The 14,910-nt window shown below is 36.5% G+C and overlaps 1 protein-coding gene across 1 annotated transcript in view; it reads right to left on the bottom strand.

Moving 5' to 3' along the window:
* CNTNAP2 (contactin associated protein 2) overlaps positions 1 to 14,910 on the bottom strand; it is a 1,742,807-nt gene that overhangs the window by 907,975 nt on the left and 819,922 nt on the right. Inside the window, exon 11 of the mRNA XM_017502914.1 lies at positions 9,324 to 9,430. Coding sequence (XP_017358403.1) covers positions 9,324 to 9,430 — 107 coding nt within the window. The remainder of the gene's footprint in view (positions 1 to 9,323; positions 9,431 to 14,910) is intronic.

Here is a 14,910-nt window from a genome sequence, read left to right as displayed (position 1 = left end):
CATGGTGGTGCATGCCTGTAATCCCAGCTACTCAGGAGGCTGAGGCAGAATTGCCTGAACCTAGGAGGCGGAGGTTGCGGTGAGCCGAGATCGCGCCATTGCACTCCAGCCTGGGTAACAAGAGCAAAACTCCGTCTCAGAAAAGAAAAGAAAAAAAAAGAAAAAGATAATCCTATACACCAACTTTGAAAAGCTAAAGATTTGCCATAGAAACTTAGTGACTAATGTAAAAATAGAAACCATACAGTTTGATTTGGGAGAAGTTAAAAAATGAGGAGAGACACATATTATTTTTACTCTAATTCTCCTTCCCTTTTTTTTTTATGAGCAGATATAAACCTTCCTGAAGTTCTCTTTCTTATCTTCAAATTAAACTAGCCTCTTTCCCTATATTCTCTTTTTCCATAATTCAACCTGACAAATGTGTTAAAATGGGTGTTTTCTATTCCTTTTTCTCTTCACTCTGAACCTTGGATAAAACACAGACTGGGATTGAAACTACAGGGAGTTTAATGAATAATGCTAGCTCCCTCAAGACCTAGCACTGGCATTTTATAGCTTCAGGGAAGTTCATAGGATCACAGCATGTCTCTACAGCACACTGCTTTTCAGTATGCATTTGCAGATCAACTTTGGTATTTTTTTGCAAAGACTCAAAGAGAAAGAAATATTTTTGAAACTATTGAAAGAGTCTTTGTAAAACTGAAATTAAATCCTTTCCCTCTATGTTTAATCTTGGTCATCATTCCAAGGCAAGGCATGAAAGATGGGATTAATTTGAAATTTGGTCTGCCTTAGAAATGTAAAGGTCTTTGGGCTGTGTTTCTCCAAATGACCTGCACTATTTTAATCCAGTGTAATTTATTTTGGTTGCAGTTGAAAGATAGAATGGTCTTTAAATCCCCTTCCAACATTTCCACCCAGGTAGTACCTTCTCAGTTCTTTCCATCTTATTTTATCTGTAGGCACCAGATGAATTTGAGAGTAAAGGAAAGTCTGGGAGGATTGCTTCTTTGTGCAATAAGTGTGATTTCAGGAAGCGACACCACTTGCCACTGCTTGCCTTTGCTCCCAATGCTTTAACTCTGGTGAGAAAGTAAGCTTTTCCTCTAGACAATGCATACAGCTGAGCAAGGGCTTATTAATATTTTACTTGTATATATTCTATTGAGAACCACATTCTCTACCAAGCACCACGCTGAAGTGGTATCACCTTACTCTGATTCCTCCCTATCCATCTGGTAAAACAAACAAGCAAACAAGCAAACAAACCAACCCAGAAATAAAGCAAAACAAATCATTTGAAAATACAATCTGAAAAGCTGAAATGATTGCTGGAAACAAATAATTAGTGACAAAATATTAAATAATTTTATTTTTTCCCTATGTATCCATATTTTGTAAACATGAAAAATACCAAACTAGATTCTAAGAGGTAAGCATGCAGTAAAATTTATTCCAAGATCACAATCCTGGTGAACCAGAGATGTAGAAATAAGGTGATAAGAACTTTTATTTTTAATGAAACTATACACTGTTTTTGGAGGGGGCTACATCCTAGTATTCTTGCCATCTTCCATTCTCTGCTTCACACTCCAGCATCTATTCCATATATGGAATGGAGTCAGCTCTCAACATATTGAAGAATGAATAAGTGATGATAGGAATATGCATCCTAGTGTTCTGTGGTCCTGCAGTTGTGTCCCATAGTCACTCCTTAATAACTGGGACACACTGAGCATCTGATGTAGGTCACGGTGTGAGAATGGGATGGGAGGTAAAATTGGAAGAATTTGGCAGTTGCTCACTTGATAACATGGAAGCAAAATCTGACTGCATAATACCATATCTAGATTAGAAAGAGGAGATATACCCCAAGCATATAAATCAGCCAGTGTGGCTATTATATTTTCTAATAAAACCCTTTAACTTTTCAATGAGCATTTACTTAAATATTGAGATATACTATGATCTTTACCTTGAGAATCACGGATATGAAAATATGGTGTGTGTACTGAATGAAGAATATACTGATCAGTATGTGCAACTTGTACTCAAAGTAAAATTAGACTAGGTGTTTTTTTTGAAACGTGGTGGCATTAGTTCCTAAAAAGCTGGACATTTTCTAAATGTACAAAGCACTTAATAAACAATATCTCATTGAATTTTCAAGAGGAAACAAGTTTAGAGGCATTAAATGACTTGTCTAAAAACACAAAACCAAGATAGCAGAGAGGAGACAGGGAAAATAGATGGGAGGAAGGTGATTAAATCTGAATATTTCTTATTTTATTGCTGTCAAGTAACCTGTGGCATGGACTGGAAAAGCTGACTTCACCTTCTATAAGTGTGAGTGAAATGCACACTAATGCAGCAAGAGTGTCTGAGGAAACAGAAGATTTAGAAAGTATGGAGACAGTCATTTTTCTGGAACTTAAACGTGATCAACTGATGGAGAAGTAAGTTTGCCCAAATAGCCTGAGAATCTGAGGGTTTGACATCAGGACATCTAATTTTAAACTCTGAGTGATTTTTCCCTTTCCATAATTTCCCTGCAGCAAGGATACATGTATAATATTACACGATAAATCAAAAGAGTGTTATGTTCACATTATTCAGATTTTATACACAGCTTAAAATAAACTTCTTGCCATGTACTAGGCATTATTTAAACATATCTGTATCTATTTTAGTATAGCTCCTACAACCAGCCAGTATAGTAACGGATCACACTCTATGATGTAAAGGGTCCCTAACCTGTTAGGCACTGGGCCTCACAGCAGGTGGCGAGTATTACTGCCTGATCTCAGTCTCCTATCAGATCAGCGGCAACATTAGATTCTCAAAGGATCCTGAAACCTGTTGTGAACTGTGCATATGAGGAATCTAGGCGAGAATCCAACTAATGCATGATGATCTGAGGTGGAACAGTTTCATCCTGACCATCCTCTCCCCCTTCTCCCCGAGCTGGTATGTGGAAAAACTGTCTCCTATAAAACTGGCTCCTGGTGGCAAAAAGATTGCAGACTGCTGATTTAAGATATCGTTTTTGTTGCAACTTACTTTGTTACTGTTACTATAATACCATAGATCTCACGAACTGCAGTAATGAATGGGGTGTCTTAACACGCACAGTATTTTCCTTAACGATAATTTGAAATGTGTAGATTTGTTTGCTAAGATACTGAATTCCTCCATATAATTTCTTAGAATAATGTTTAATGTCTTGTGGTAGTTCCTGCTATTGTTATTGTTACTACCCTCTCCGCCTTCCATTTATCCATATTTTATTTGTTATTGTACTTTATTCTATTTTTCTTTTCTCCCCTTTAACTTTACTCTACCCTTATAGCTTCACTATCTTCATAATGTTGTATAAAGGGCATTGAATAAAATTAAAAACAAAACAAAACACTTGATGCTCTGAATACTCCTTGACATTCACAAATGCTTGAAGGCAGTACATATTCACTACATGCATATTCTGTGCTGGGCGAGCCTCTGGTTTAAAATGGTGGGTGAAATATGGCAAGATCTCCTGCCAGAGATGTATGGTCCAGTGGAGGAGACAGATATTATTAAATAATTATGAGTAATAAATGCAAAATCATAACCACTGCTAGTGCTAAAAGAGATGTGTGTTTTAGATTAAGAGGATTTGACCTAATGACAGGGTCATGGAAAGTCTTTCTGAGATGACTATTGAGCCGAAATCTGAGAGAGGAGTAGAAATGTACTAGACAAAGCAGAGAGGGAGATGTGCAAATGTCCTGTGGTAGGAGCAGTGGTATAGGAAGGGAAGAGTGTCAGAGTGCAGGGCATACATCCAAGACTGAAAGGAGGCCAGTGCACTGAAGGGGAGAATGGGAGGAGAAGTAGGGGAGGAAATCACGTTAAAGGCAAGGCCGTACCAAGTAGGACCTGGCAAGCCAGGTGAACTTGCCTCAAAGGATGGATTCCAATTCCCCAAGGTGAAATATCTAGGTTTTATTTTAGGTATCTGATATGGTTTGGCTTCTGTGTCCCCACCCAAATCTCACCTTAAATTGTAATCCTCACGTGTTGTGGGAGGGACCTGTAATTCCCACACATTGAGGGAGGGGGGTGATTGGATCACGGGGGAAGTTTCCTCCATGCTGCTTTCATGAAAGTAAGTGAGTTCTCAGGATAGTGAGTGAATTCTCACAAGATGATAGTTTTTTAAGCAGTTCTTCCCCCTTTACTTGAAATTCTCCCTCCTGCCACCATGTCAAGAAGGTCTTTGCTTCCTCTGCTTTCCACCATGATTGTAAGTTTCCTGAGGCCTCCCCAGCTATGTGGAACTGTGAGTCAACTACACTTCTTTCGTTTATAAATTATCCAGTCTAGGTATGACTTTATAGAAGTGTGTACATGGACTAAGACAATACCCAACACAATTCTACCCAGTGACTGTTTTCGTAGCAATGCTCAAACTCCAAGTTATCACTGATGCCTAAGTTGTAGAAACCTCAAACACACAGAGACACCAAGTTTCTTTGTGCCGATAAATGTAGGTCATTATGCCCTGTGTTAGTGTGACTACAGTAAGTAGGATTAAATTGGCTTTGAAAATTATTCTTTGAATTAAATCACTTATAGGTACAGTGGATTATAAACAACATGGTATGTGCTGTTGAAATCCACTGCGCTTCTCATGTGTGCTGTAATAAGGTACAACAGAATTTACAGTTTATACATCGAGGAACCCAGAGGGAATGCTCCAGCAAATAGCATGTAGAACTGTTACTTTTTCCATTTAAATTTTTCTCCAGCATTGGCTAGAAAAAATTTTACTTTTGCTTTATTTGGCAAGATCAGGATCTGTTCTTTACTAGTATTTCAGATTTTTTTTTTTAAATCTTGTCATCTTAAAATTAAAAGAGAATTATATAGGTCATCTAGTTTACCTCCTACTGTTTCCACTGGTAACGTTATGTCTATATATCCGGGCAATGTGAAACTCTCTGCTTTAATAAAAAGATCTGCAAAAACATTGCCTGTCAGAATGCATATATGGCATTTAATAAATTTCCAAGGCTAACATTGCTTATTTTTGTTAAATACTAAAATACTATCCTTTAACCTCTTGCACTCATTTCATAGCCAAAAGTTTTTATATTATTGAGGATATGCTAAGGAATTGTTAAAGCAGTTTCACATAAGGAACTAATAATATATATAAGAATGACTAAAGTCTGAGAGGACCCAACAGCATATTAAGGAGATAACAAAGCCTTGAGATAAGGGATCGTTTTTTAAATTTATGTAAAATAAATGACGTAAAATAATTGTGAAAGTGTAAGGAACATACGTGTGAAAAACAAGATGATAAGTAGATACTAAAGAGCATTTGAAGTATTGCAAATCTTGGAGATCAGCTGGAACGTATCTATACAGCGCTGCTAAGAGGAAAGACTGCAGCTAGAAACATGAAGTTTTCCTACCAAGACACATTCTTCCAGTGCTTTTGGGAGAGTGAAGCAGCTATTAGTCAATCCAATGGATACACACAAACTACTCAACATGATCACTTTAGTCTCTAGTCATGGATTGGTGTTCAGGTATGCTATACTAGTCAGTTCTTAAGAGATTTATTGAGAGTGGAATGCCTATATCAGCAATTTTTTTCAAGTATAAAACTGCAACAATTTAATGTATTTGCATTTTGTCACAAACTAATCTCTTTTGTTTTTAGGCAATAAAAACTGGCTTTCCCTTTCCTGTGATCTATCTTCTGTGATCCTTGGCTTTGTGGGATTGTCTCCTCAACTCAAAGGGAGACATCCTGGCTCCTCAGGGGAGTGGTTCATGAATGACAATCCTCTAAGCCCTACAGATAATTTATGTAAAAACAAAGTCCCCATGTATAAACAAACCAACAAATGAAAAAAAAGACATAGGTTTAGGAAGCATACAGATTTCTCTTAATGCTCTTAAATTCTTCTGGAGAAAAATACTATGGAAACCCATCATTTACTGCAGTCCAAATCTGCCATAAAAGTGATAGAAAACAATTTATGAAATTAAGAGACAAACTGTGTGATGTGAGCAATTATTGGTAAACAAGTTCAGAGCAAAAGGACAACTGCTCTGAAAGTGATGAAATGACAAAAATTTCTTGAGTACCACATATGCCGAAATTTTTCTCAGCACCTTCAGTGAGTCATTTCATTTAATCTCTCAATGGCTTGATGAGGTGAGCACTGTTGCTTATCTATTTCATACAGGAGAAAACTGAAGCTCAAATAATTGAAATGGCTTAGGGTACAAATTAGAAAATGGTAGAGTCAAAGTCAATGCAAGGCAGTGTGAACAAGCAAAAGGTTTTCTTTGTTCCATCTTGAACTAGAACTTCTAGCCTGGATGATCACAGGGCACTCATAACACCGCTGTCTCCACTTGACCAAGCCTGGGCTGGTGTAGAAAGTGTGGTAAAATACAGTAACCTATAATGTTTGAAACTCTAACAAATGTTTGGTCATGTTAGACTTTAGATTTTAGCCAGCTACTTTTTTTTTTAAATTAAAAAATACTATTTTAAATAATTAGCATAATTTCAAGATGAATGTCTTCTGCAGAAAAGAATGAAGCAAAATATTTTATGTAACTTGCAAAGTTTGAATCCACAGCACACAGAATAAGCAGCTGCAAATCTCAGCTCATTGGCTTTTAGAAAGCCAAAAGACTTCAGTCGAAGAAAGTCCAAGAAAAATCAAATGATTTACCACAAAGGCACACAGCCTGATGATTTTATCGCTAGTGTCAGAAATATCAGAAACTGGGGTCTTTTCATTTTGATCTTCTTGCTATGAATGTGGTTACTGATTTAGTAAAAATATAAAATTGTTCATTCTGTGTGAAACTGAATGGCATACATTATATCTTCTTACATTATGTGCTGTGTGAAATTTTTAGCAAGTCCATGTGGGTAAGAATGTATCAAGTCTTTCAGGTTATTAGGAGGCAAAGGGCCTTCGATTAGCTACAATGTATATGTTTCAAAACAAAATAGTCTCCAGCCAACCCTCTCTTGAATTATGCAGTATGGCATTTTCACCTCTATTCATGCACATGTTCGATATTCAAAATTTTGGCTTCATTTGGAGAAGACAACAAAAACTCTGGCTTATTTATTTATTTATTTGACAAAGTCTCTCTCTGTAGGCCAGGCTTGAGTGCAGGGGCTCATTGCAACCTCTGCCTCCCAGGTCCTGGTTCAAGCAATTCTCCTGCCTCAGCCCCTCGAGTAGCTGGGATTACAAGCATGCACACCATGCCCAGCTAATTTTTGTATTTTTAGTAAGGACAGGATTTCACTATGTTGGCCAGGCTGGTTTTGAACTCCTAGCCTCATGATCCGCTCACCTAGGCCTCCCAAAATTCTGGGATTATGAGTGTGAGCCACTGTGCTCAGCCTTTTTATATGATTCTGCTTTTAAAGATCCAAAAAAATGCAGCAAGGAAAAAGTAGGAAGGAGCAGCAGAACAAAAGACAATTTTCCTATATTAAAAACGTTTCGAGCTGCCAACTAGCGCCAAATAAACACAATTAAGGTATTTCTAATCCTTGGAGTTATTACCCTTAAACAAAACAAACCTCAACTACTCAACCAATAGCATACATTTTTAAAATTTTTTGTATTGTTGCTGTGTGTTTTAATGATGGAAGCAGATATATAAAAAAAGAATAACTTGCTTTTCAATTCATTATAAAAGTCATCAGTGAGATAGAAGATCCTTGCAACCACCACTGAGTTCTTGCTCTTTACCATTGGTTAGCATCACCGTATTTCAGGAACAAGATGCCTTGTGATTCAATATGGTACTTATAATACACGATACAAATTATACGAATGGAGTGAAGGTACCCAGTTTCATCAAAGTTATATAATTTTAGCATCATTGTTTATATAATGAATGTCATATGCTGAACGTTAATATTTTGATGTGATTGGTAAGGCATAATTTTAGTTTTACCTCTTTTCTTTGAATTAATTTCCATATCATTTTTGTTCTTTATTCATCAAAATACTTTCAAATATGTAAACACAGATAATGAATCTACTAAGTGTCTGTCTATTTTGACTTTGTTTACATCTTCCCATTGTTAGTTTTGTCAATATTTCCTTTGCCTTATTTTTGAATATCTACCTAAATAAATGTGTGCAACATTTTAAGTCAACATTTTATAATACATTCAAAACATGATTTCTTGCTGCATATTACTACAAATAACACAATGGAAAGGATTAGAGACTGTATGACATTTTTATGGTACCCAGGGCTCTACTCTGAGATAGCTTTCTTGTCACTATTTCCTAAAAGTAAAATGAAGAGCGTTTTATTCGTATAATCAGAGGGTTTAGATATTAGAGTTTCAGTGTTTGGGCACATTGAGAGAAGGTTGAATTCTCTCTTTTTTTCCTCATTCTTCCTTCCCTACACACACACACACACACACACACACACACACACACACACACACACACACAAGCACAGATAGATGTACACCCTACCCGACAGTTGATTCTCTTAATTATGATTTATGCCAAACCTGTTCTCAAAAGTGCTTTGTTTTCAAGTGTTTCGCAAATGGCGATGCATTATTGGAAAATTAATATTACATTTATAGAGTTAGCATTAAATTAATAATTTTTTAAGTAAAAAAATTAATTTTTATTTAACCTTTGGAATAAAGCTACTATAAAAAGCAAGGCACATTTATGTTTTACTAATCATTTTTGCATATTACTTTTTATTTTTGCCATTTAATAATATTTATGCCTTCTTATGTTTTCATTTTACGTCTATTAACTTTTAGATATTCCATTTCTGACTCATTTCTTTTATCTAAATAAAGGTAGCCAAATAGTTGGGCTAAGGCATGAGGCAGCTATCATCCAGAAACTAAATGTTCCAATTACACTCTGTCTCCCTCTCTGATTAATTGATAAATGAGGGTCCAGCCAGAGACATCACACTAACACAATTTCCCAAACAATCAACCCACATAGACATAGGTTAGACACAGAGAGGCAAATCCAAGTGTGTCCTTCCAATCTCAACCACGGGTTTATGCAATAGTGAAAATGTTGGACCTTCTTTTTGAGCCGATTGCCACCAGGGAACATATTTTAACAGGTAGAATGCTATTTTTTGGAGAAATGACAACTGAATCTTGGTTTTCCAGATTCGAGTGATGTATTACGTGGATTATTCAGGTTGCTGAGCTTTAAAGCATAGCTAAAAACTTGAGATTCTCATGCAATTACAAGATTAAAGTGAGATAAATTGGCACTCACAGTTGTGGCAGGTGGCCCCACTGTATCCTGTCTCATCACAAGTGCATTTGAAGCTGTCCCATGTTTGCGAACACTTTCCACCATGCTCACAGTGATTGGGCACACATCTGTCAGAGAAAGAGACAAACAGAAATAAACCAACAACAAATGAGATTTATGAGTGGCCAAATTCCAAGCTGCCTGGGCAATATATCATTTCAATGCCAGGTTGTCTTACCAAGGTAATTAATCCTTGTTAGTTTAAGCAGATTAATATGATTCATGATGGAAGGTGCCAAGCGCAACAAAGATGATATATCACAGGCCTGGTGCTTCCCATTTTTGAGTAAACAGTAGATACTAACAAACAACTGAGGGATTTATTTGAATATCACAGATTCATTTTATTTTTCTTTTACCCCACAACAGAGACAACTAAGTTTCCTCCTGGTGAAAGAAGATAAGCTGTCTTATTTCTTATTTTATTCAGTTCTTTATTAAGTCAAATACTGACTTAACGAGGGGCATCACCAGGTTTTTCACAGCAATTTGAGTTTTTGAAATAATGCCATGACAACAGCAATGAAAATAAACTAAACGAGAAAGAAAGGGTTTCTAAGTCTTCCAAGCACCTCTCCCTATTTCCCACTGGATAATAAAAGCAGCCTACTTAAAGAGGCAGCAAGCATAACACAGGGGAAAAAACACAGGTTTTGTGTTCAAATTTATATCTTTTCATTAAGATAACTAATTGTGACTACTTAATTTAATCTCTTTGAACCTTAGTTTTCACCTTTGAAAAATAGGACAATGATCTCTGTCTTACAAGTAATTTTAGGTTTGGAGATAATGTTCCTGTAGTATTAATAGTTAATTAATAGGCAGGAAATAGTGGGCCAACAAATGGAAGGTGTAGGTATCTGAAACACAGCCTCCAGGGCACAGCTTGACTGTCCCTCAGAAATTGTGAGGTTGAAATTTGTCCTGAAACACCCGTTTCAATGGCACAAACCCTTTTATTTCTCCTGGTTCCACCCTCATCACTCCCATCAGTTCCTCTCTTCATCTACCCCATGACATGATTTTTTTTTTAATCCTGGTTAAGATGCTCACAGATAACAAAGGTATTCACTGTGATGCACCAGTATTCACAAAAGACATCTAGACTTTAGTAGGAAATTGTCAAAAATAGGAAAACTCTTCTAGATTAAAATAGCAGAATCTATAATCATGGGTCACAGGTAAAGGACAGATGAAAAGCCACCTTGCAAGCAACACCTTTATCATAGTTCCCTAGTAGTTCCTTGCTACAAAATCTGATAGAGCTGGCCTCAGCAATAGCAATCTCCAACTCCTGTTCTCAATTTACCATTACCCATGCCTAAAGCCATCTATAGCAGGGGTTGGCTCAGTTTGGCATGGAGCCCCCTCCCTGCCCCCACCCCGAGTAGCTGTGCTGTTCTTCCACGAGTTTTTACAAACCTTTACTCCTGCAACAAACACTGATTGAGCACTTGCTTTAGGCACAGCACTATGGAAAACAGATGACGAACATTGTGTTTACAGCCTTGCAGAAGAGCTTATGGTTTATATTGAAGTAGATGTAGTATGTATGAAAACCACAATACAAGGAAGAAATGGAAAACAGCATAATGCAGGGAAAAATAAAGTACTATGGGATTTCACACGAGGAATCACATGTACATTTTGGGCACAATTAAAAGTTTTTGGGTTGAGACTCAATAAAGGGACAGGACTGCAAGAGAAGAAAATGAGAGGAAAAAAACATTATTGGGGAACGATACAATATAAAGAAAAGCATCTTGTTGAATGATCATGAGGAATGAAAAATTCACCCAAAGTTTAATAGACTCTTTTTATAAAATTTGGGCTCTGTGTTATCAAGGCTACAAAGATCCTTTATCTTCAGAGATTTTACAGTTTGGCTGGAGGTGGGGCGGAGATCTGATTCATGAAAAATGCAAACCCAGAAGAATTTGATGAGTCATAAAAGAGATATGAAATGCTATAGAAATTTGGATAGTAGAGGAGTTACAGGTGGATAATAAATAAAGTACTTCATAAAGTTCAGAACACTTCGCCTGGGCCTGAAGAGTTGTATGTTTATTATTAAAATGTTGAATATGGTGCCTAGCAGAATAGGTGAAAAAAGCACGGATAAGGAGGTGGAAGAGGGAAAGCAGTAGGTGGTCTGACCTTTCCTACAGCCACTATGCTGTACAAGCCCTGAGGCACCCACACATGGCAGAAGGTGTTTACATCCAGAGCAAGTGGTTCTCTGTATCATGGAAGGAAGCAATGGGCTAGACACTTCAAAATGACATAAAACTAAAACATCCTTGATACTTAGTTTTGGAATTCAGTATTTAGAGATGTTGTATGGTAAATTTACTTTCTAAATTATTGTGGGTTAATATTAGCTCAGCCTAATATTGAAAGTAATTCACATTAGCTCATTATATCAATTAATTCAGAAGTAGTGCAGAAGTGTAGTGAGTAGCAAAGGAAAACCAGGCTGTAATCTAATTGTGGCGTAAATAATGGGCAAAGTAGAAAATCATCTCCATGATAGAAAAGATTACAGTGTTCTTACACACACGCAAAAAGCCTGTACCATCAAGTGAGATTAAATTAATACAAGTTATCCCTCCGTATCTGTGGGGAGATTGTTCTACACCACCTCCCTACCCTACAGATAATGGAATCCATGCATTTTCAAGTCCCTGTTATAAAATGGTATAGTATTTGCATATAATCTATGCATAGCCTCCCATATAATTTAAATCATCTCTAGATTACTTAGATTTATCATTGTAATTTTTTTAATTGTTTCTTTTCTATCTGCCATTTGTTGGATTCACAGATGGATTCACAAATATAGAGGTCCGACTATACTTCCAAAATTCAGTATTAAGGATTTCTTCAAAAGTATTTTTTTGTATTTAGATGGAATTTTAATATTTCTCTTGTTTTTTATAATTCTTATTTTTATTATTTATTTCTGAGATAAAGTCTTGCTCTGTCACCCAGGCTGGAGTGCAGTGGTGCCATCTTGGCTCGCTGCAACCTCTGCCTCCGGGTTCAAGTGATTCTCCTGCCTCAGCTTCCTGAGTAGCTGGGATTACAGGCATGCACCATGACATCTGGCTAATTTTTGTATTTTTAGTAGAGACAGAATTTCACCATGTTGGTCAGGCTGGTCTCAAACTCCTGACCTCAAGTGATCCACCCGCTCTAGCCTCCCAGAGTGCTGGGATTACAGGCATGAGCCACCATCCCTAGCCAGTTCTCCTTTTTAAAACTGACATTCTCCCTATGATGATTATGGACATTGTAATTCTTAATGATGGAAAATGCTTTATTTCCAAACCAACTTGATTCAAATATAATTGCAAACCCTATCACCATACATATTTCTTAAAAAGTTAGGGCCAGTTACCAAGCAAAATAAAATACTAATTAACCTAGCAGCCCCTTTCCTATTATTTCCTAGAACCAGTAACCTATGTCCAATACACTATTATTACACTGCTTAGTAATGATGTGTTGAGCACCTGTCTCTTCTGAACTGAGATTCCTACAATTAGCGGTTTTTATCTTACAGTCTTTTACATAACTAGGTGCACAGTCAGTAACCACCTATTGACACATTGACTGAAAGAATGGATGAATTCAATGCTAGAAAGTTACACCACAAAGAAATTGAAGTAATTTTAGAACAAATATTTCTTTTACTGTGAGAAATATACATTATTTGTTTCTATGATTTTATTCTCAAATCCAGATTCTTGCTCTAATAAACTAATTTTTTTAGTAGGCCACAGGGAATGCGTAATTTGTTTCATGGCATGTCCTAGCTTGAAAGTTTGATTCACATCAAAAATGAATCAAAATGACTCAACTGCTTCTACTTGAGAATGACTTGACTGGGATCAGGAAGATACAGAAGAGAAGTTCACAGGTGTCAATGTGTTGTGATCAAAGGACTCCAGAAGAAGTGATGTATCAAATTAACTCCGGCTCCAGACAGCCCTGCTCTCTCCTTCGGAATTGTACTTTTAGTTTCAGCCTTTCAAAATGATTTAGAATCAAAATGCATTTTATTCAAATAACATTTATTTAGACTCCAATACATAAGACAAATGAAAGCTATATTTTGGAAGGTCAAGCGGGTTCCAATTACTTAATGCGAAATAAATCCACATAGAGTGGCTGCTTAGATGGATGTCACAATTCACTCCAGGGCTATGGATGACAGTTGCACTTTTATTTTACCCATAGCATCCCTTTTATTTCTCAACTTGATTTTAATTGCAAAGCATTGGAAATTTGAGATTCACAAATAGAAGAAATTGCAAATGGTACCAGATTTGTTTGTTTGTTTGTAGTAGCTTACTTTGTAGTGTAAGTGTATTACTTAATTAAGCAGGGATAGTGGAAGAAATTTTATTTCAAATCTAAAAATTGTTAGCTTGACAGCGTAACTGAATGCACTGGTAATCATCAAAGCACTTTGAAGGTGTTTTTCATCTACAGTGTTTAAAAGTTAAATTAGACATTTTAAAATTAAATTAAATCTTTGTGTTACATTTGAAACCACATTTGGTTTTGTAAAACCTGACATGAAAACCAGTCATAGCACCATGACTCCAGAAATCACATGGAAATGTGTTCTGTTGGAACCATACAGCCATGAACAGTGCAGTGTTTATCAGAATAGCTTGCTGTTCTGTATAAACCGGATTCTTGGGACTCAAAAGCAATATTTCTCAAAGCTTTGTGTGCATAGGAATCTCTTGAAAATATTAAGATTCTGATTCTCGAGGTCAGGATTGGAGTCTGGGATTCTGAAATCCTAACAAGGTCCCCGGTGATGCTCATGTGGTCGGTCAGAGGGCCAGGCTTTGAATAACAAGGCTGTAAAGCATCATACTTCTCTGCAGCATGGGGGTGCAAAGCAGAACACAAATGCTGAGTAGGAGGAGAAACAGCCCAGGAAGCGGGCACAAGGGGAGAAGACAGCATGGCATGCAGCCAGGGCAAAAACAATGTATTTAGTCATTTCTCCTAAGACTACTTTTCGATAGGTCCTCCTACCATTTTTAATCTGATGCACTCAGAGTGACATATAATCATCTTTGCAATGTCATTTAGTAAGTTAAATCATTTCTGAACCTGACTGTAGACTTCATATAATTCATGGAAGTGATCACTGACTATAAAGTCAGTTTCATTCCATTGTAAAATCAAGTTCAACATTCTCAATCTCAGAGTTAGCTAAGACTTTTCCCTGTTTAGATTGCATGCAAATAACAGTGCTAGGATATTTAATTTGCTTTTAGGCTAATATCAGTTTGACACATGGACATTAACTATGCCCTGTTCTAAGCTTTAGAAAAGACTGCTTCTAGGTTACTGATAGCTTAATTTTGTAAATGATTGGACAATTATTTAAAATTATTTATAAGTTATTATTCCAGTATAAGTTTCCTCCTTAATTTTTGATTTTTTTCCCTTCATTGCAGCATGAAATTTTATTTTTGCTTATTAAGACAAGAAATACCTTTAGAGTGCTTGGTTTTTTTGA

Source organism: Cebus imitator, unplaced genomic scaffold (assembly GCF_001604975.1).
Source record: "Cebus imitator isolate Cc_AM_T3 unplaced genomic scaffold, Cebus_imitator-1.0 Scaffold304, whole genome shotgun sequence".
NCBI lineage: Eukaryota > Metazoa > Chordata > Mammalia > Primates > Cebidae > Cebus > Cebus imitator.
Note: the sequence above shows the minus strand (reverse complement) of the source record. Positions and strands in the feature narration are given on the sequence as shown.